Source organism: Syngnathoides biaculeatus, chromosome 10, assembly GCF_019802595.1.
Source record: "Syngnathoides biaculeatus isolate LvHL_M chromosome 10, ASM1980259v1, whole genome shotgun sequence".
Taxonomy (NCBI): domain Eukaryota; kingdom Metazoa; phylum Chordata; class Actinopteri; order Syngnathiformes; family Syngnathidae; genus Syngnathoides; species Syngnathoides biaculeatus.
Window position 1 is genome coordinate 19,407,413 of NC_084649.1, and position 20,461 is coordinate 19,427,873.

At 43.4% G+C, this 20,461-nt stretch overlaps 2 protein-coding genes across 4 annotated transcripts in view; one reads left to right on the plus strand and one right to left on the minus strand.

The window, feature by feature from the left end:
• The window catches only part of tkta (transketolase a), a 33,109-nt gene extending 13,934 nt beyond the window's left edge, over nt 1–19,175 (minus strand). The window contains exons 1-4 of one of the 3 annotated variants that reach the window (XM_061831570.1): nt 19,084–19,175; nt 5,675–5,982; nt 834–950; nt 107–293 (exon numbers count right to left, since the gene is read on the minus strand). In XM_061831570.1, coding sequence (XP_061687554.1) covers nt 107–213 — 107 coding nt within the window. In that variant the 5' untranslated portion in view covers nt 214–293; nt 834–950; nt 5,675–5,982; nt 19,084–19,175. Of the gene's footprint in view, nt 1–106; nt 294–833; nt 951–4,429; nt 5,983–19,083 lie in introns of all 3 variants that reach the window. The other 2 variants (XM_061831569.1, XM_061831568.1) reach the window with 2 other exon arrangements.
• The window catches only part of cacna1da (calcium channel, voltage-dependent, L type, alpha 1D subunit, a), a 101,534-nt gene continuing 85,176 nt past the window's right edge, over nt 4,104–20,461 (plus strand). Inside the window, exons 1-4 of the mRNA XM_061831566.1 lie at nt 4,104–4,121; nt 12,055–12,100; nt 12,867–12,938; nt 13,061–13,173. The gene's annotated coding sequence lies outside the window, so the exon portion shown is untranslated. The remainder of the gene's footprint in view (nt 4,122–12,054; nt 12,101–12,866; nt 12,939–13,060; nt 13,174–20,461) is intronic.

The window sequence follows — 20,461 nt, forward strand, 5'->3', positions numbered from 1 at the left end:
ATGCAGTACATAAATGGGGGTGAAATATCAACTTGGCAAAGATTTCATGACATTGTAGAAGAACAGGTGTTTGTACTCTATATTCAAATGCGAAGTAGACTCTCACCCTGCGCCCGCCGCCGTCGTCGCCTTGATGGAGTTGATCCTGAGGCGATTGGCGATGTTCCTCAGCGCCTGCACTGTCTGTTGGTCAGGTTTGTGGTAATCCTCCATGAAGGCAAAAACGTCGAGCTCCAACAATCCTTTGCTGGTAAACGTGCGAGAGTTCGAGGACGGGCGGGAGGCGACAGAGCCTGAAAGGGCGCAAGAGACGGCGGTTGGGACAGACGGGAGGACAATGAAGGGGAGTCCTGATTGATCCTATCAGGTATGCGGGCGCATAGATGTGCGAGAACACACTACATACACACTATGGGGGGAAAAAAAAAAATCACACACCAACACGCACGCATCATTAGGCGCAGAGGAGGGGCGACGGGGTGACGTACGCGGCTAAAATTGCATTGCGCTCGTTTCATTGGCGCGGGAGGAAAAGGGTGACAGAGGTGTGTCACGGCAGTGCGTGTGTATGTGCAGCGAAGCGGCGGGGCTGAACATTTTGATCCTAATTCAGTTGGACTTTTCTGTCAAAACGCATAATTTAAATGTGGTTTATCGCCTTTTGTTATTTAACCCCATCTGAGTTATGTTAAAAAAAAAACCAAAAAACTAATACACGCAACTGTACACATTTTATAATAATTTAAACTCAACAAAAATGTGATATAGGCGATGAATAAACAAAAGTGAAAAAGTGTTTAATGGCTTACTCAAAAGCCGAGAAGAACCCTCACCCTACATTTTTCCTCCGCCCAACATCACGATGCTCAGTGATGGTGACGCCGCCCTGAACGGAGGAGTACATGGTGTTCTTTCCTGAGATGTCCACACCTTAAGGACCACGAGAAGACCTACATCCATTGAGGGGAAAAGTAGTTATGAAACGTGGGCATTTGTGTTTCTGATTGGGACAAAATGCAGTTAATGGGGGAAAAACCACGTTTTGCGATAGGGAGAATGGCTTTGTCTTTTGTCGCGTGAGAAATGCTTAACCCAAATTCTAATCCCTCGGCATGTGTGCGAGAGCGCTGATGCGTGGTTGTCGTGCAATCTTTGCGTCTAACGTGCATCCACGCCGGATTAACTGGGTTGGTCTGCCATCAAGAGGATAAAACTTGATCGTGCACAGAACCTTTAGCGTTTGCATCTACTGGACAGGAAGACAATGTAGACCAAATAATTACATAGAAGTTTTTTGAATGGTACATTTTTGATGACTACGCCTTTATAACCAAACAATTAATTAAATATTTTGGTTATTTAAATAAATACAGAAATACAGCCAGGCCTAATCGGTTTTGTGACTGGTATAGAGGAAATAACTAAGTACTGTAAATCACTTTGTTACTGTAGTTAAGTAGATCCTCTACTTTACCCTTTTTTGTATGGGGAGAACCTGCAAAACTCCACACCGGAAGGGCTGGGAAATGATCCGCGGTCCTCGGAAGAGTGAGGCCATCGCTCTAACCAATTGCACCACTGTGCTTGTGGATTTATATCCATCCATCAATTTTCCTCACTTATCCTCACAAGGGCCGTAGGAGTGCTGGAGCCTATCTCAGCTGTCAAGAGGCAGGAGGCGGGGTACACCCTGAACTGGTTGCCAGCCAATCGCAGGGCACATAGAGACAAATAGCCGCACTCACGATCACATCTAAGGGCAATTTAGAGTGTCCAAATTAATGTTGCGCGTTTTTGGAATGTGGGAGGAAACCGGGCTGCCTGGAGGAAACCCACGCAGGCACGGGGAGAACATGCAAACTCCACACAGGCGAGTCCGGGATTGAACCGGGTCTTCAGAACTGTGAGGCCAACGCTATCCAGCTGATAGCTAGCCAGCGTGCCGCCCAGGACTTATATATAAGGCAAAACAAAAAAGAAATCAAAAAACAGGGACAACTGCCATGGAAGAACATGAACCATGGAGCATTAATCATGATGATGCAACAGATTCTGAGAACAGATATTCCCCATCTATGGCCGGATTTTGATTTATCAATTGTCAGTTACAAGACTAATTTGGGGGAAAAAAATAAGTGGTGTTTTGCGCCAGTCAAAATAAAACACATGCAGCTGAGGTATATTTTATCAGTTGTTATAATAAAGTAATCCAGTTTTTTTGTTCCTCAATTTGTAACATTACTAAAGCTACGCTAACACGTTTTTATTGTGTGTCCAGATTTTTAACTTTTTAACTAACAAACATGATGCAAGTGATTAGATTAGTGTCCAGAATGTTGTTGTTTTTTTTTTGTCCAATGTGCATTAATTATTATTATTTCCAATTATTATGGTCACATAGATGAAAAAATAAATGAGGGTGAATTTGCAGTTTTCAAACCGCAGGCAAGATTTGCATGTCCTCTGACTTCACTAAATCCTAAATAATCCAATTTCACTTTTGAAAAAATAAAGTCCCGATGCCTTCTTTTTTATCCATGTATGACAGTGTGACAATCAGAACAATTAAATGCTCTTCTATTAGACGACAGAAGGTACAGTAAAATTGTCTATACATAAAACAAATGTTGACCTCCTGCGATTATATCAGCTTTGTGTTCAATTGAACCAGATTTCACAAGTCAATGTGTGAGTAAATTCTGACATTTTGTGACATTATTCTTATGTAAACTGGACTATATTGAGCGTACTGCAACAACTAAAAGTCTCATATTTAGTTAAAAGCAAAATAAGACTTATCGTTTAAAAAAACAACAACTTGTTTTTAGACAAATTCCAATTGTCTTAAGGACATTTTTACTATGGGGTGGGGACTGCCAGTGGAGTAACAAAAAATAATTTCCATCCACTTTCTTAGCCGGTTATCCTCACCAGGGTCGCTGGAGTGCCGGAGCCTATCCCAGCTAACTTCGGGCAGGAGGCGGGGTACACCCTGAACTGGTTGCCAGCCAATCACAGGGCACATCGAAACAATAATAATAATAATCACTAATAATCGAATAATCACACCTAATGGAAATTTACAGTCTCCAATGAATGCGTGTTTTTGGGGTGTGGAAGGAAATCAGAGTACCTGGAGGAAACCCACATAGGCACGTGGAGAACATGCTAACTCTAAACAAGAGGGGCCAGAATTTCAACGCCGGTCCTCAGATCTGATCTCAGCGAGCATTGGGCATGCGGTGGGGTACACTCTGAACAGGTTGCCAGCCAATCGAAACCAAAATTTAAAGTAAAAGTAAAACTCAGCCTGAATGTGAAAATTGTCCAAGCAAATTATTTTTTTAAAGGCTATGAGTCTCATTTTAAGTATATTAGGATTACTCTTGAGACTTGCCTAAATATAAAGACAATACAGTACAGTACAATATTCTTGGTAATAGAGTAGTTTTGGAAGTGTGTTCTACTCTTTGAACGCCAGACGGCGCTGTCTCCTAATAAATATTTAACTTGAACTGCTAAAATGAATTTCATCTTTTACACTACAGTAGCTATAAAACATAATAAATTCGAATTCTCTTCAGCGGATATTGATTTTTGGGATTTTATGGATTTTTTTTAATTTAGAATAAAAGGCTCTTTTGATCAGTTAAATCTAAATGGAATATTTTAGATTTGTGTGGATTTATTCGAAGGCAGTCGAGATGAATGTGATTTCATTATTCGTTATTTTAAAGTACTGCATGGGTGGCGTGTCTTTGTCGAACCCTCTGCTGTCCTTGGCCCCCATTTTCCTTTTCTTTTTTTTTTCCGGGCCATGCCACCATTGTTCCGGTTGGCAGTAGCAGAGAGAGGTCGCCACACGAAGCGGCCACCTCCGAGCTCGACGCCGGGGCGATGTCATCTCTCCTGCCCGCCCGCCCGCCCACAGCTTCCTCGCTCCCACCGAGCCGCGTCCTTCTCCCAGTTTTGAGCAACTTCCTCTGGGCTGCTGGCTGCTGTCATAAAAGCTTTCCCTCACAGTGGCCCACGGGTGCCAGCCAATAAGAGGCAGTGTAGGTGAGGCCATGTGATAAATTGTATCCAATGACAGAGTCCCTCTCCTGCACACTTCCTGGAGGGTAAGTACATCCAGAGAGCAATGAGCGTTTCTATTTTTAAATCTCTGGCAGAAAAAGAGGAGCCGAGCAGCCAGTCACTTTTGAAACAATGTCTTAATATAACTCTGATATCATACCAATAATGAAAAAGAAGCGTTCACAGGTGCCTTTTATCCGCATACCAAGCACAGTGGCCAACCTTCAGTGGTGACTGAATAGAGTTCATGATTGATTAATAACATGATGAAAAAAAAGATAAATAGAAGCAGTACAGCATATTTATCAAAAATGTTAATGTTTAAATGTGTTAGTATGTGCCGATCACTTACAGATGTGTTTTTTCTGTTGAACTTGTTCCTACCAACCTATCAAAGGGTGGAAAAACACTGACATTGTGGGCCAGCTAGCTGACCATCTGAGGCAAATTTGAAATCTGATTGGTTAAAGAGACAGTTCCAATGGTCGTGGTTTATGTTACGTCAGCTATCACGACCGATTCTAAAGGGCCTGGCGAGATTTGGTTGATGTGGCAGCAGAAGCTGAAGTCTGGTTGGATAAAAAAAAATAACAAAATCAACATCCGCATATAGAGCTCGTGCACCTACGTCGTCAAATCACGCCACTGGCCGGAACCGTCGGTCAAACAAACCATTCTTCAATGCTAAGTCGGTTGGAGACGACGTGAAAATTATAACGCGATGCCCAGAATTTTGTCCGATACCGTTAAACATTTAAAAGGTGATTATAAATGAAGGTACGTGGAAAAATGAGAGACACTTAGCATAGATGATCCATATTTAATGCCGAAGTCGATTTTTTCACCTATAAGAAATTGGACTGTTAGCCAGCTTCCGCTTGTCTTGGACAACCGGATCTACACGTGGATCTGGTGAGTAAGTCCTTGAGATTTACACGGAAGAGTTTGAAAGCATAGAAAAGTCTGGATGCATACAAATACTGCGTTGCTGGATCTGTTCTCAATCAAGAATAAATCCCACATAGTGATGGAGCCACTTAGATTTTTTTTCAATACAATACCAATATTTAAATGAATGACCCTTGGTTTTACACAAACACTCATTCATTAACTATGATAAAAAAAAAAAAAAAAAAAAAAGAAAGACAGCCAGTCAGCTACTCCGTACACGAAGCGTGTTGTGGCCACACGTTAAACTTTGGTAAACTTCTCCATGACAGACATTTTTTTTTTTTAATTTGCGTCCAATGCACATTTAAAAAAAGAAAATAAACCGCTGGGATAGGCTTCCGTACACGGAAGCGCTTTGCGGCCACATGAACTTCGGTAAACGTTTGTGTGACCTACGGTTTATTTTCTTTATTTAAATATGCATTGGACTCATTTGAGAACAATGCATATTTAAACAAAAACAAAAAAGTGTGTCGGGTAGAGGTTTACCGAAGTTTAATGTGTGGCCGCAACACGCTTCCGTGTACGTTGGAGACGACTCCCTGTCGTTTTTTTATTTATTTTTTAAACGCATTGTTCTCAAATGAGCCAATTTGGCATTCTAAATACTTTTTGGTAATTTGAGATTGAGAAGAATAATTCCTACCTGAAGTGAAGCGATCGCTACACAGCCGTCTGTATTTGGTTGGGCACCATCCATCACGTTTAATTGCCGAAATCCATCAATCTTTTCTGGTCTTTTCAGCTGGCATTCCAAAGAATGATCTCTTTTGAATACCTGTCTCGCCTGTTGTGACAACCAACAGCACGACAGGTCTCGGGTATTGCGAATATTCTGCTCCTCCGGTTCAACATCCCCCACACTGTCGAGCACCTCTTTTTGACCGGCAATATGGCGCCGTGAAAGTGGTGACGTCACGTGCAGCAGCTCTATATGGACTGGAAGCAGTGCAGCTAAGAGAAATGCAAGAAAATGAAAAGATTGTTAGGGAAAATAACAATTTCATAGAACAAATATTAGCATTCAGGTTGTGACTATAGGTCGGCGGTAAGTGTTTAGGGCAGCAGAGAAGTTCTCGCCAGCCCTGACTTCTAAAATTGCAAACACTAGTACATGTTTGTTTTAATGCCAGTCGCTCCTTCAGGCGAGCCTTCCACGCGTGCTCTTATCACTCCATTTCCCTTCAATTGCTCTGCAGTCACCATGATGACATTAGCGCTTGCCCTTCACTCAGAGAGCTGTCTGTCACTTGGAGGCCCGGCCCTCTTGACAGGGCAAGAGACAAGTGCACGGGGGAATTAAGATGGAATAATCACCGAAGCTCTATCATTTAGCCGTTCACTGAAGGACTGCGTGATTGCCGCCTGCTTTAGGGTGAGAGCACACATGAGGAGGGAGGCGTGAAAAGGTCTGGCCGGGGTCATTTAAAGTGGGTGTTCTGCCCACCCCAGTACAGCCAATCATGGAAATCTGCAATTTATTTAGTTTAGAGCTTTTAACATTACTTAATGATGGAAAACGTGAATAGCGATTAAAATACAGTAAAATGTCACTGTATACCATGTAAAATAATGAAGATTTTACAGTGGAGTTTGCAGTTTAAAATACTTGTTTGATCACATTTGTCAAAACTGTCAGTATGACCTGACAGTAGAATATTATTAAAAGGATCTTTTTAAAACAACCATCTCCTTCTGGCTTCATCTATGTCTCTTATTTCATTTTATTTTTTATTTAAAAATGTAAAAGAGGAGAACTAGCCAATCGGAGACTGTAGAGATCGAAGAAATCGACAGAAGAGGGTTTAACATTTAACAAGGAGGACAATTACCTTTTCACGCAGGGGCAAGTTACTTTGAATAGTTTCCGGTTTCCTCCCACATCCCAAAAACCTGCAACATTAATTGGACAATGTAAATTGCCCATAGGTGTGATTGTGAGTGCGGCTGATTGGCTGGCAACCAGTTCAGGGTGTACCCCGCCTCCTGCCCATTGACAGCTGGGATAGGCTCCAGCACTCGCCGCGACCCTCGTGAGGATAAGCAGCAAAGAAAATTGCTGCATGGATGATGTGAAACTAAGTGGGGAAACGATGCAAAACAAAAGATTTTCAGAAGGAGGGAAATACTTTTTCACTGCTCTCTATTGTTATATAAAGGTTCATAATTACTGCGACTGATGCTAGCTTTGTTAGCTATCTATGGCAGTTTGCATTGTGGGTAAGCATTGCGCTAGTAAATTCGTAAATAGAATATTTGGTTAACTACACAATGTATAATTCTCTTTATACTGGGAGTGGCAATAAACAATTTGAAGTAAGCACTTTTTTTTTTTTTTTTTTTAAAGAATTGTTCTCTATCTCCCAAACTGGTGTAACGTATGATGCAGCATAGACAAACATTTTCTACTGCTCTTCCAGGTCGGGTCGCGGGGGAAGTAGCTTCAGCAGGGATACCCAGACTTCCCTTTCCCCAGCCACTTCTTCCAGCTCTTCCGGAAGGATCCCGAGGCGTTCCCAAGCCAGGCGAGAGACACAGTCTCTCCAGCGTGTCCTGGGTCGTTTGCGGGGTCTCTTTCCGGCGGGACATGCCCGGAACACCTCACCAGGGAGGCGTCCGGTGATAGTCCCTAGAGCTAGTTTTTGTAGCCGGGGATCGGATCGCCAAGGCCCCCGCCCAGCTCACATTGCACCCGACCCCTATGGCCTCTCTCACAGGTGGTGAGCCCATGGGAAGGGGGTAGACTAGGCTAGCATAGACAAAAGACAAAAAGAATCACATCAGAGTCACATCTTGAATCTTGGAAAAACTCCTAATTCAGGTCATTTGTAAGCCAAAGTACCACCGTACAAACCTTTTTGGGTCGGAGTCAATTACTCTTGTGATCGGTTCAAATACGTTTACAGCGTCCCGCCTGTTTTCATAAGTTTGAATGTCTAAAGCCGCGGTAGGGGTCAAAATTGTTTATGTACGAGGTCTTGCAATCTCTGATTTCCACCTGATTCCGTGCTCCAATCGAGGGTTTGAATTCCTTTTGCACGGGAAGAGAGAGGACAAATACAGAGGAAGATTGAGGAGAGCAGAGTGTGCGCACAGCGATGACGGCTGAGCGTGCGCTGTGAGCTCGGCGGTGAAGTTGACGTTGCACTGGGAGAACAGCTGCGCTGCAGGGCGTTCGGGCTCCATCACTACCGCTCTCCTTCATGCTGCTCCACCGACACAGTCCTTCTCATTCCGCTCACACATGCACGTGTAAAACCGCTGATCGCCGCTTCAGTGCGCAGGAATGTGCGGCAATAGCGCCAGGTTTTCTATACACGGAGGTCACACCGGGTTTGGTGATTTTTATTTATTTATTTATTTATTTTTGAAGGGTTTAGGAAATGTTGCATGGGGCTGAAAGGGAATATTTCCTAAAAATTGGATCACGTGTGGGACCTCTTATGGATTTAGTGATGCGGAAAGGTCTGAGAGCGTGAACTAAGTGTTAGAGAAGAGAACAGCTGTTCACTGTGAACTGCATGTGTAAACTCAACATATTGCAATTTTTATTGAGCCAACACAGCATAAATCCTTTTATCAACCCACCAAAACACAACCAGTATATTAAAGTGTAGTCACTACCAAACAGTGTCCCATGGCGGATGGATTATTGTGTATGAGTCTAAAAAAATATGATGAATTTACTACAATGCATTTCTGTTCGAGCTATGCCGACAACATATAGTGGAAATTTAAAACTATTAAATGCTTTTTGGCGGCAAGCTGGCGCAGCTGGAAAGCGCGAGCCTCCCAGTTCTGAGGACCCGGGTTCAATCCCAACCCGTGTGGAGTTTGCATGGTCTCCCTGTGCCTGCGTGGGTTTTCTCCAGGCACTCCGGTTTCCTCCCACATCCCAAAAACATGCATTAATTGGACACTCAAAATTGCCCATTGGTGTGATTGTGAGTCCAACTGTTTGTCTCGATGTGCCCTGCGATTGGCTGGCAACCGCTTCAGGGTGTTCCCTGCCTCCTGGCCATTGATAGCTGGGATCAGCTCTAGCACTCCCGCAACCTTTGTGAGGATAAGCGGCTGAGAAAATGGGTAGATGGATAAATGCTCTTGCCCCTCCCTCCACTTTTTTTTTTTTTTTTGAATAGTGGTCACTTTTACCGTTAAAAAAATACACTGGTGAATTTATCGAGCCACCAAGAATGAACAAAAATCCAAACTTTTTTCAGCTCAATTTTAATGTGATTCATAATTTAATTTCATGTAATTTCAATGGCTGGTGTGGATTTTTGTGCTCAGTGGTCAAATTAGCTCCATCTGGTGTGTGTAACTGAAAAATGAAAAGTGTTCACGGTAGCACCCCCATCTCCCTGCCCCCTTCTGGAGCAGGGGTCGGGAACCTTTTCGACGGAGAGAGCCATTAATGCAAAATATTTTAAAATGCAATTTCAAAAGAGCCATGCAGTATTTAAAAAAAATAAATAAATAAGCACAAGTGTATTTGTGCATTTATGTAACACCAATGCTTTTAGAATACAATAAGTCTCAGAATTATTTTAAACAACATTGTTATGCTGTTGCTAACCAATGATGACAAAAGTACTTCTCACCATGAATGCGACTTTTGGTGCTGCCTGGTTTCACTGATGTCTTTATAATTGTTTCATACGTTGTCAGATTAAGCTTCATGCAGGGGTTGAGACTTCCATCCTCTAAACGTGAACGTAATTAAATTTGATTTGCTATCATGATGGTACGATGGTGAACAGTTCTTGCCGACGAAGTCGTTTCTTTTATTTGTTTGATTATCTTGTCTTTATGCGAAGTTGTTTGGCAGCATCAAGTATGAATTAATTTAGACACACAGCACACAAAGACTGTCCATTTTTTTGTTCAAAACTTCAGTACTCCTCCTCTTTCTTTCTTTGAGCGACCTTTGTCAAAAGCTTTTCCATAATTAATTGTTTCGACCCGTTTGCGCCTGCGCACATCGACTGCCACAGCAACTACAGCAACCCACGAGGACAAACTGTCTTTGCGTCATTTGCGCGACAGGAATCGCATGTACAGTATGTCGTTATGAGGGCTCTGCGAGCCATATGCAATCATCAAAAGAGCCAGATATGGCTCGCGAGCCATAGGTTCCCGACCCCTGCTCTAGAGTGTGCTCCCCCCAATTTGAAAACCATTCAGTTAACCTATGAAGCCCCCTGTTGCTATTCAGGTAACATCGCACATCATGGCCTATTGCCATTATATCAACACTGTGTGCAATTAAAGGTCAAGTGTCATGAAATGGATGATTTTTAGTACGTTATTAGTGGAAAAAAACGGTAGGCGGTATGGACCCATCTGTTTTTTAACCACAAAACATGATTTTGACATATGGCTTTTTGTCACTCCCGCCATGAAAATCCTCTTGAGGGATTTGTTTTCGACAAGAAGCAGGAAGTGACATTGGAGGCAGTAGCGCGCTCAAGCGGACTCATTTGTTTCTATTAGTTTTACCTGCGGGAAGATAGCTCGTTGTTCCTTGGTGTTAGCTAAAATGCCGGCTCGTTGCATTGCTGGACATTGCTCGTACACTCAAGAGGATGGATTTACCCTTCATAAGTTTCCAAGAGACCCGGTTCGTTGTGAAAAATGGATTGCACGGGTGCAAAGGACGAGAGCTTCGTGGGTTCCAAATGACAGGTAGGTGTGTGTATATAGCTACAAAAAAAAAAATAATAGTTTGAGGGGGACGACGTAATCTGTCTCTCATAACGTAACAAAAGATCCGCGTACGTATGACAGGGGTGCTCAATGTGTCGATGTACGCGTCGCACGGCTTCCGCGTCGGGCTCGCCGGCGAAGGCTTCCGCGTCGAGCACGGCTTCAGCCGGGCTGCCTCATACATACTGTCTGGGAGTCTGTTGTTAGTCAGAAGTGATCCGCATATCATCTAAATATGGCTCGAAACAATAGGGTAATATTGCCCTGGACACATCACTCGATTGTGAGATGTTCTCTTCTTCGAAAAGAGCTTCGGTGTCTGAAGGGCCGTGTTCGTCTCCCATAGTTGGGGCCACCGCATGTTTTCAATGGCGAATGTCCGGGGTGACGTCACGGACAGTAGATACAGCCAATATGGCGACCGCTTGGATGTCGAATGACACTTCCGCAACTTTGCGCATGGATAACGTGCTCTCCGCTCATATTTATTTTTTCGTATGGACATTGAAGTGAATAATGTTATATGTATTTTTCATTTCAATATCTATTATAGAATGTTTAGGGTTAGGGATGACACTTGACCTTAAAACAGACTCAGGTTTCACACTGAGTACATTTGTGGGTAAACCGATCACCAAGTGTATATATATATACTGTAGTACCTGTGTGACGTATTTACTTAATAAATACATAAAAATGAATATTGCCTTAGTTCAATGAACGTTGTGAAATAGTAGTATGGTCTTTGTGACGTGCCACTTGCACGGTCTTTTTCAATATTAATATATTTTGTTCGAAAGGCAGATTAAATGAGGTGGCTAAGGCGACACTGCTGCACTGAGCCAAATGACATCCTCAGTCCCTGGGGGCCACTGCACCCTCTGTCTGTGTTTTTACTCCCTTTTAAGTCAAAATAACTGCATTGCGCTATAATCCTCAGGACTACAGATGGGCTTTGAGAGTGTCTGCAGGGGGACGAGGGGGGTGCAGAGTTGAATGCCTCCTCAGATAGCGTTTCGCGCAGTTGTTTTAAGATTTTGCACAATATCGTCGTACATACTCAAGTGGAGAAGATATCATCCAAGGGGATACGAGCAACAACAAAAAAAAAAAGAGAATAATAAAATCAAAACACATGCACGTTGCAGGTTTTTACAAGATCTAGGGATTATTATACTTCTTTTCAGTGATATTTCTCGCACGAAAACTTTTGATTATACTTTTTATTTTTGTTTTCAATGGTTTTAAATCATATAAAGCACATTGGGTTACTATGTGTATGAAATGTGTTACACAAATATGTTTGCTTTGCTTTAGCTTTACAGGGTCTTGAGCTGGTGGAACCCACCTCAGCTGACTTTGGGTGAGAGGCACAGAGAGAACATGCAAACTCCATACAAGTGGGGCCGGGATTGAACCTTGGACCCCAGAACTGAGAGGCCAACACTTTAGAGCGTTTACAGTTTAATATTTACAGTAATTAACTTATTATACTTGATGCTAAATGTTACGGTCCCCAACTGTTGGGCCATAAAGAGAGATTAAACAAAAATATATGACTTTGAAAACCAGGTGCATCTGCCTTTACATCAATCAAAAATGCTCATCTCCATCCCGTGATATAGAAATAAAATAAACCCACAATTTATTTTTTAAAAAAAAAGGGGGAAAAATGTATGGAGGGCTTCTTTGAAAATGGAAGGAGGTAATATTAAAAAATATTGACGGTCCTTCTTAGGGTATCTGGTTTATTGCTAATTGACTTGCAAGCACCTGCTTAATATTCTGTGATATTATGTTATGCAATGTTAATACTGTTTATTCCGCATCATTTCATGATGTTGTAAACCACTGGTGTCAAACGCAAGGGCCGGGGGCCAGATACGGCCCGCCACACGATTTTATGCGGCCCACGAAGCCAAATCTACAGCGTCATTTTCCATGATTCTTGTAAAAATCGGGACCAAAATTTCAAATTGTCGTGTATCATAAATGCTAAACTTGAGATATTACAACATTTTAAAAAAAAAAAAAAAAAAAAACCATTACGCCTAATTTCCGATTCCAGAACTTGTTCATAAATTGATGATGTGAATATGATGAGACGATTCAATATTTTTGTTTCACAGTCGTTACGGCCCTCTGAGGGAAACCAGAACTACAATTTGGCCCGCGAGAAAAATGAGCTTGACACCCCTGTTGTAAGCTTTCGTGTCAACTTGTACAAATCACACACTTCACTCTCTTTTTAGCAATTTTACTTCATCGTAGTTGATCATTGACTGTAATCTAATTATGCGTCTGATTACTCACGTTTCACCAGGGGAAAAGAGAACAATGAAGATTCTTAGTCAGTGAACACAAAAATACGCTGCACACGTGGGTAAATAATTCAGGAAGATTCGAGAAGAGGAACCCATCACCGGGAGCAGACAGGTAAGCTAATACCTCGGCGTTGTCAAGCAACTGCGGAAGACTTTTTTTCTCCTCTCCTCCCTCAATTGAGTCCGCCGCCAACCCCGAAAGGAAGCCAATGTGTATTTTGTGCTTTTTTTGTATTTTCAACCAAGACTAACGGTTTAACTCTCGATTTGGAAGGTAAGATCATATTTAATGTAACAACTGTGCTCACTTTCAGATTCAGTTAGTGCGTAGATGTCAAACTCATGGCGTGGGGTCCAAATGCGGCCCACGAAAGCAAATTATGTTCGTCAACTTCCATGATTTTTGCTAAAATTTGTAACCAAATTCCAGGTTTTCCTTAATAATAAACAATAATGTTAAGATATTGCATTTTACTGTTGCCAAACTGTTTTTCTACAGTAACAATACTATAATAAATTATGAGCCGTCTTGTGATTTCAACTCATTATCCCTCAATTATTTTTGGGTAGTGATAATAACATCATTTGGTGATCAAACATTTCGATAACACTGTTCTCATGGCGACAGCACGGCGGGGCAGTTGGAAAGTGTTGGCCTCACAGTTCTGAGGGCCTGGGTTTAATTCCGGCCCTCCCTGTGTGGAGTTTGCATGTTCACCCCGTGCCTACGTGGGTTTTCTCCGGGCACTCCGGTTTCCTCCCACATCCCAAAAACATGCAACAATAATTGAACACTCTAAATTGCTCCAAGGTGTGATTGTGAGTGCGGCTGTTTGTCTCTATGTGCCCTGCGATTGGCTGGCAACAAGTTCAGGGTGCACCCTGCCTCCTGCCTCTTGACAGCTGAGATAGGCTCCAGCACTCCTCTGACCCTTGTGAGGATAAGCAGCTAAGAAAATGGATGGATGGATGTTCTCATGGCCCTCTGAGGAAAATCATAACGACAATGCCACCCGTGACAAAAATGAGTTTGACACCACTTGTTAATGTAAATTGTTACTTCATACTCTCATACTGCAGCCAGTCATTTTGGATCGCTACATGCGTATGGTGCAGGGGTCACCAACGGAGTTTTCTATCATTTTAGCTTGTTGATAAATATTGTGAGAAATCATTTGAGGCAAGCAGGTGTGACACAGGAAACTCCGCCCACCAAAATGTTACCAGGAATGGCAACACCAGAGTAAACAAGCAAACCCTGGTGTAGTACAATGAGCAGTTGTGGTTGAGAATGGGTCCTGTGCTGACAAGACCACTGGTTCAATTCCCCAGAATGGTATTGGGATAGGAGCTGACAGCGCCTTCGAGCAAAGCACCCTTAGATTGGCCCCTCAATTTGCCAAGATGGTACAAATGGCGTATTCCACTATATTTTGTTGACCTTTGGGGCAGTGGGCCCTCTGAACTCCCCCTCGCAACAAGTGTGATGACACAGTAAGTGACCAGAAAAAAAAAGAATTAAAGCCATTTTGTCGTTCTGCATTCTGAGCTGAGATTAGAACGCAGAACCTCTCAAATGTGAGGCAAAAGCGCAAACCACTATTTCACTGTGCGGCCCCCAAAACTGTTGACAAACAAGCAATAAATCCAAACAAGGTTTTCAATGACGAAACTCCACCAAGGATGAAAAATTGTGGTTTGCATATCAAGAGGATATTAGAGATGTTTTAGCACTGTGTGTGTAAATTGGAGTACAATGCAGCCCTATGGGGGCACAAACCAGTGCAATCTGTAGGCCGGTCCCAAGCCCGGATAAATGCAGAGGGTTGCGTCAGGAAGGGCATCCGGCGTAAAAACTGTGCCAAACAAATATGAGCGTTCATCTAAAGAATCCCATACCGGATCGGTCGTGGCCCGGGTTAACAACGCCCGCCCCCGGCACTGCTAACCTGCAGGGCGTCGGTGGAAATTCAGCTACTGTGGGTCGAAGACAAAGAAGAGGAGGAAACCGGATCCAGCGTCAGAAGAAAAAGAGGAATGCACAGAGCCTACAACTGAGTGTAGGGCTTTGAATGTTGGGACTATGACAGGAAAAGCACAGGAGTTGGTTGACATGATGATTAGGAGAAAGGTTGATATTCTGTGCATCCAAGAGAGCAGGTGGAAAGGTAGTAAGGCTAGAAGTTTGGGAGCAGGGTTTAAATTATTCTACCACGGAGTAGATGGGAAGAGAAATGGAGTAGGGGTTATTTTAAAGGAAGAGCTGGCTAAGAATGTCTTGGAGGTGAAAAGAGTATCGGATCGATTGATGAGACTAAAATTTGAAATTGAGGGTGTTATGTATAATGTGGTTAGCGGCTATGCACCACAGGTAGGATGTGACCAAGAGTTGAAAGAGAAATTCTGGAAGGAACTAGATGAAGTAGTTCTGAGCATCCCAGACAGCGAGAGAGTTGTGATTGGTGCAGATTGTAATGGACATATTGGTAAAGGAAACAGGGGCGATGAAGAAGTGATGGGTAAGTACGGCATCCAGGAAAGGAACTTTGAAGGGCAGATGGTGGTGGACTTTGCAAAAAGGATGGAGATGGCTGTAGTGAACACTTATTTCCAGAAGAGGGAGGAGCATATAGTGACCTACAAGAGCGGAGGTAGAACCACACAGGTAGATTATATTTTGTGCAGACGATGTAATCTGAAGGAGGTTACTGACTGTAAAGTAGTGGTAGGGGAGAGTGTAGCTCGACAGCATAGGATGGTAGTATGTAGGATGATTCTGGTGGTGGGTAGGAAGATTAAGAAGACAAAGGTAGAGCAGAGAACCATGTGGTGGAAGCTGAGAAAGGAAGAATGTCGTGCGGCCTTCCGGAAAGAGGTGAGACAGGCTCTCGATGGACAACCGAAGCTCCCGGAAGACTGGACGACGACAGCCAAGGTGATCAGAGAGACAGGCAGGAGAGTACTTGGTGTGTCATCTGGTAGGAAAGGGGAGAAGGAGACTTGGTGGTGGAACCCCAAAATACAGGGAGTCATACAAGGAAAGAGATTAGCGAAAAGAAGTGGGATACTGAGAGGACTGAGGAGAGGCGAAAGGAGTACATCGAGATGCGACGTAGGGCAAAGCTAGAGGTGGCAAAGGCTAAACAAGAGGCATATGAAGACATGTACACCAGGTTGGACACGAAAGAAGGAGAAAAGGATCTCTACAGGTTGGCCAGACAGAGGGATAGAGATGGGAAGGATGTGCAGCAGGTCAGGGTGATTAAGGATAGAGATGGAAATGTGTTGACTGGTGCCGGTAGTGTACTAAATAGATGGAAAGAATACTTTGAGAAGTTGATGAATGAAGAAAATGAGAGAGAAGGAAGAGTTGAAGAGGCAAGAGTGAAGGACCAGGAAGTGGAAATGATTACTAAGGGGGAAGTCAGAAAGGCACTACAAAGGATGAAAACTGGAAAGGCAGTTGGTCCTGATAACATACCGGTAGAGGTATGGAAGCAATTTGGAGAGATGGCTGTGGAGTTTTTGACCAACTTATTCACACAGAATACTAGCGGGCGAAAAGATGCCTGAAGAATGGAGGAAAAGTGTTCTAGTTCCCATTTTTAAGAACAAAGGGGATGTTCAGAGCTGTGGGAACTATAGAGGAATAAAGTTGATGAGCCACACAATGAAGTTATGGGAAAGAGTAGTGGAGGCTAGACTCAGGACAGAAGTAAGTATCTGCGAGCAACAGTATGGTTTCATGCCTAGAAAGAGTACCACAGATGCATTATTTGCCTTGAGGATGCTCGTGGAAAAGTACAGAGAAGGTCAGAAGGAGCTACATTGCGTCTTTGTGGATCTAGAGAAAGCCTATGACAGAGTACCAAGAGAGGAACTGTGGTACTGCATGCGTAAGTCTGGTGTGGTAGAGAAGTATGTTAAAATAGTACAGGACATGTATGATGGCAGCAGAACAATGGTGAGGTGTGCCAGAGGAATTTAAGGTGGAGGTGGGACTGCATCAGGGATCAGCTCTGAGCCCCTTCCTGTTTGCAGTGGTAATGGATAGGCTGACAGATGAGGTTAGACTGGAATCCCCTTGGACCATGATGTTCGCAGATGATATTGTCATATGCAGTGAAAGCAGGGAGCATGCAGAGGAACAATTGGAAAGATGGAGACATGCACTGGAAAGGAGAGGAATGAAGATTAGCCAAAGTAAAACAGAATATATGTGCGTGAATGAGAAAAGTGGAGGGGGAAGAGTGAGGCTACAGGGAGAAGAGATAGCGAGGGTCGACGACTTCAAATACTTGGGGTCAACAATACAGAGCAATGGAGAGTGTGGTCAGGAAGTGAAGAAACGGGTCCAAGCAGGTTGGAACAGCTGGCGAAAGGTGTCTGGTGTGTTATGTGACAGAAAGTGTCTGCTAGGATGAAGGGCAAAGTTTACAAAACAGTGGTGAGGCCGGCCATGATGTACGGATTAGAGACAGTGGCACTGAAGAAACAACAGGAATCTGAACTGGAGGTGGCAGAAATGAAGATGTTGAGGTTCTCGCTCGGAGTGACCAGGTTGGATAGGATTAGAAATGAGCTCATTAGAGGGACAGCCAAAGCTGGATGTTTTGGAGACAAGATTCGAGAGAGCAGACTTCGATGGTTTGGACATGTTCAGAGGCGAGAGAGTGAGTATATTGGTAGAAGGATGCTGAGGATGGAGCTCCCAGGCAAAAGAGCGAGAGGAAGACCAAAGAGAAGGTTATGGATGTGGTGAGGGAAGACATGAGGGCAGTTGGGGTTAGAGAGGAAGATGCAGGAGATAGGCTAAGATGGCAAAAGATGACACGCTGTGGCGACCCCTAACGGGACACAGCCGAAAGGAAAAGAAGAAGAAGTGTAAATTGGAGTACATGGGGAAGATCAGTGGAGAATATGCGCTACAAAATAAGATTAGAACCCAGAACCTTGTGACTCTGAGGCATACGTCCGAATCACTTGAACACCACGTCGCCCAAAAACTGACTGATCATAAATATTAAATCCAAACGATGAAGTTCCTCAGTCGACCTCCGCCAAGGTTGAAAGACTGGTCTGCATATCAACATGAAGCAGTTCTTCAATTAATCTAAAATGGATGCTTTGGGACTGTGGATTTGAACCATGATCCACAGAAGTGTGAAGCAAACATGCTTAACACAAGTGACTCTGTAGCATTTCTTTTACTTTTGTGTTGCGGATAACCATATTACAGCGAGCGGCCGAGCTGGAGTTTATCCCGAGCTGACCTTGGGCAAGAGGCAGGGTACGCCCCGAATTGGTTGCCAGCCAAACACACTGCACATTTGGTCGAAGACAAACCGCCATTTACGAACACATTCTCACCTATGAACAATTTAGCCTTCAATTAACAAAACAGGGCGGCACGGTGGCTCGGCTGGTAAAGCGTTGCCCTCACAGTTCTGAGTTCGGCACTCCGGTTTCCTCCCACATCCCAAAAAACACGCACCATTAATTGGACACTCTAAATTGCCCCTAGGTGTGATGTGAGTGCCAATGGTTGTTTATCTCGATGTGCCTTGCAATTGGCTGGCAACCAGTTCAGGGTGTAGCCCCCCTCCTCCCTCTTGACAGCTGGGATAGGCTCCAGTACTCTCCGTGACGCTCGTGAGGATAAGCGACAAAGTAAATGGATGGATGGATTAACAAAACATGCATTATTTGGACCCGTGGGAGGAAGTTGGGAGTACTCATATATTTGAGCCAAGAAATGTCAGAATATGTGTCAAAAACTGCTTCACTGTGTTCATCTGGGTTATATTAAAAAAAAAAAAAAAGACGATTGATAATTGTGGGCTATTTCACGGAGTAATTTTAAGGCAATATGCTTCAGAGAGTAAAGTACTGCTGTTATCCTGGCATGTGGAGATCGGTGAATTTAGCAACTGAACGTGTCGGGTCAATGTCAGGTTTTAGGGGCGTTTCAGCTGTTGTGGGACAAAAAAAAAAAAAAAAGGGGGGGGGTGTTTGCACCGACCTGTGACGAGCGTGGATGCTCTCCCTCTCTCTCTGGTTTGGTTGGCCGCATCTCTCCACGAGCGAGCGCCATGGGAGAGCTTCATTAGTTGTCAATCTCTCCCGCGTCCCGCTCGTTGCCAGTGGACTCGATGAATTTCAACGCTTGGTTCGCGAGGAGACGGTCAGACCTGCGAAGCGTTGGAGCAGCGATACCGAGCGGCTGAAGTCTCCTGTTTAACAACACCCCCAACCCCGCAAAAAAAAAAAAAAAAAAAAAGGTCCGGTGAGCTCTCTTGTAGTCTGAATGTAGCTTCTTTAGCATAGCATCGCTGTTCTGCTTGAACATATGCATGCAGGGGACGGTGACGTGTGTGTGTGGATTTTTTTTTTTTTTTTTTAATTTACCACGCCAAAGAGGACAGCTCCGGTCTTATTGATAGCCAATTTCTTCTCGACGAGCGTGTGTGGACGTGGATAAGCTTCGCCACTATGTCATCAACGATGAATCTATTTTAATGGCCAGACGCTCTACCTTTACCTATTTCTTCTCTTTTACTCAGGTTGTCTATGGTCATGTGGAGTCCACATTAGGATCGTGAGCGCGCGCGCGTGTATGTAAGACATATTAATAGCGGATTTATCGGGGTTTTTGTGTGTGTGTGTGTCTGTCTGTCTGTGTTCAAGATTTGTCATACCTTGGCATGGTCCACCGATAAACGAGTGTTGTTCTTTATCTGACAATGAATGTGAACATCGACGGAGGAATGTACCCAGCAGGCACAAGACGTGAATTCAACGTTGAATTAACATTGTTTTAGGTCGCGACGTCGAACAACCTAAATTCAACGTAAATTCCACAGTTGAATTTTTACGCTGTCAAATAATGTTGATTCCTCGTGGATGTCGCAACTAACGTGATGTGTCACTTACGGTCTGAAAATATTCCCATGATGCACTGCACATGATGCTGCCATTCCTAGTTTTCAAATCGTCATTGTGATTTACAATTTTTATCGTAATTAATCTGTCTAAACTATCAGTCCGTCCGTCCAGGCTGTGAGCTCCAATAGTGATCGCTAGTTTCAGTTCAGCTAGCCGCCATTTCCACTCTCTCAATTACACTATATTTTATTTTGTTTGTAACATAATTTAAGAAAAAAAGTTATTTGTTCTAAATTTTAAACATACATGTATTACTGTGGGCTAATTGTTTGTAGTTTGACACTGCATCATAAAGGTTTCAACCTACAGTATTAATGGCTCAATTTCCATGTAGCATGGCTACGTTGATTTTATGTTGGATTGTCACGTTCATGCAATTTTAAGAATACAATGTAAAAGCAATGTTGTCTCAGCGTTGTAAGACAACGTTGATTCTAGGTTAGATTGTGACGTCG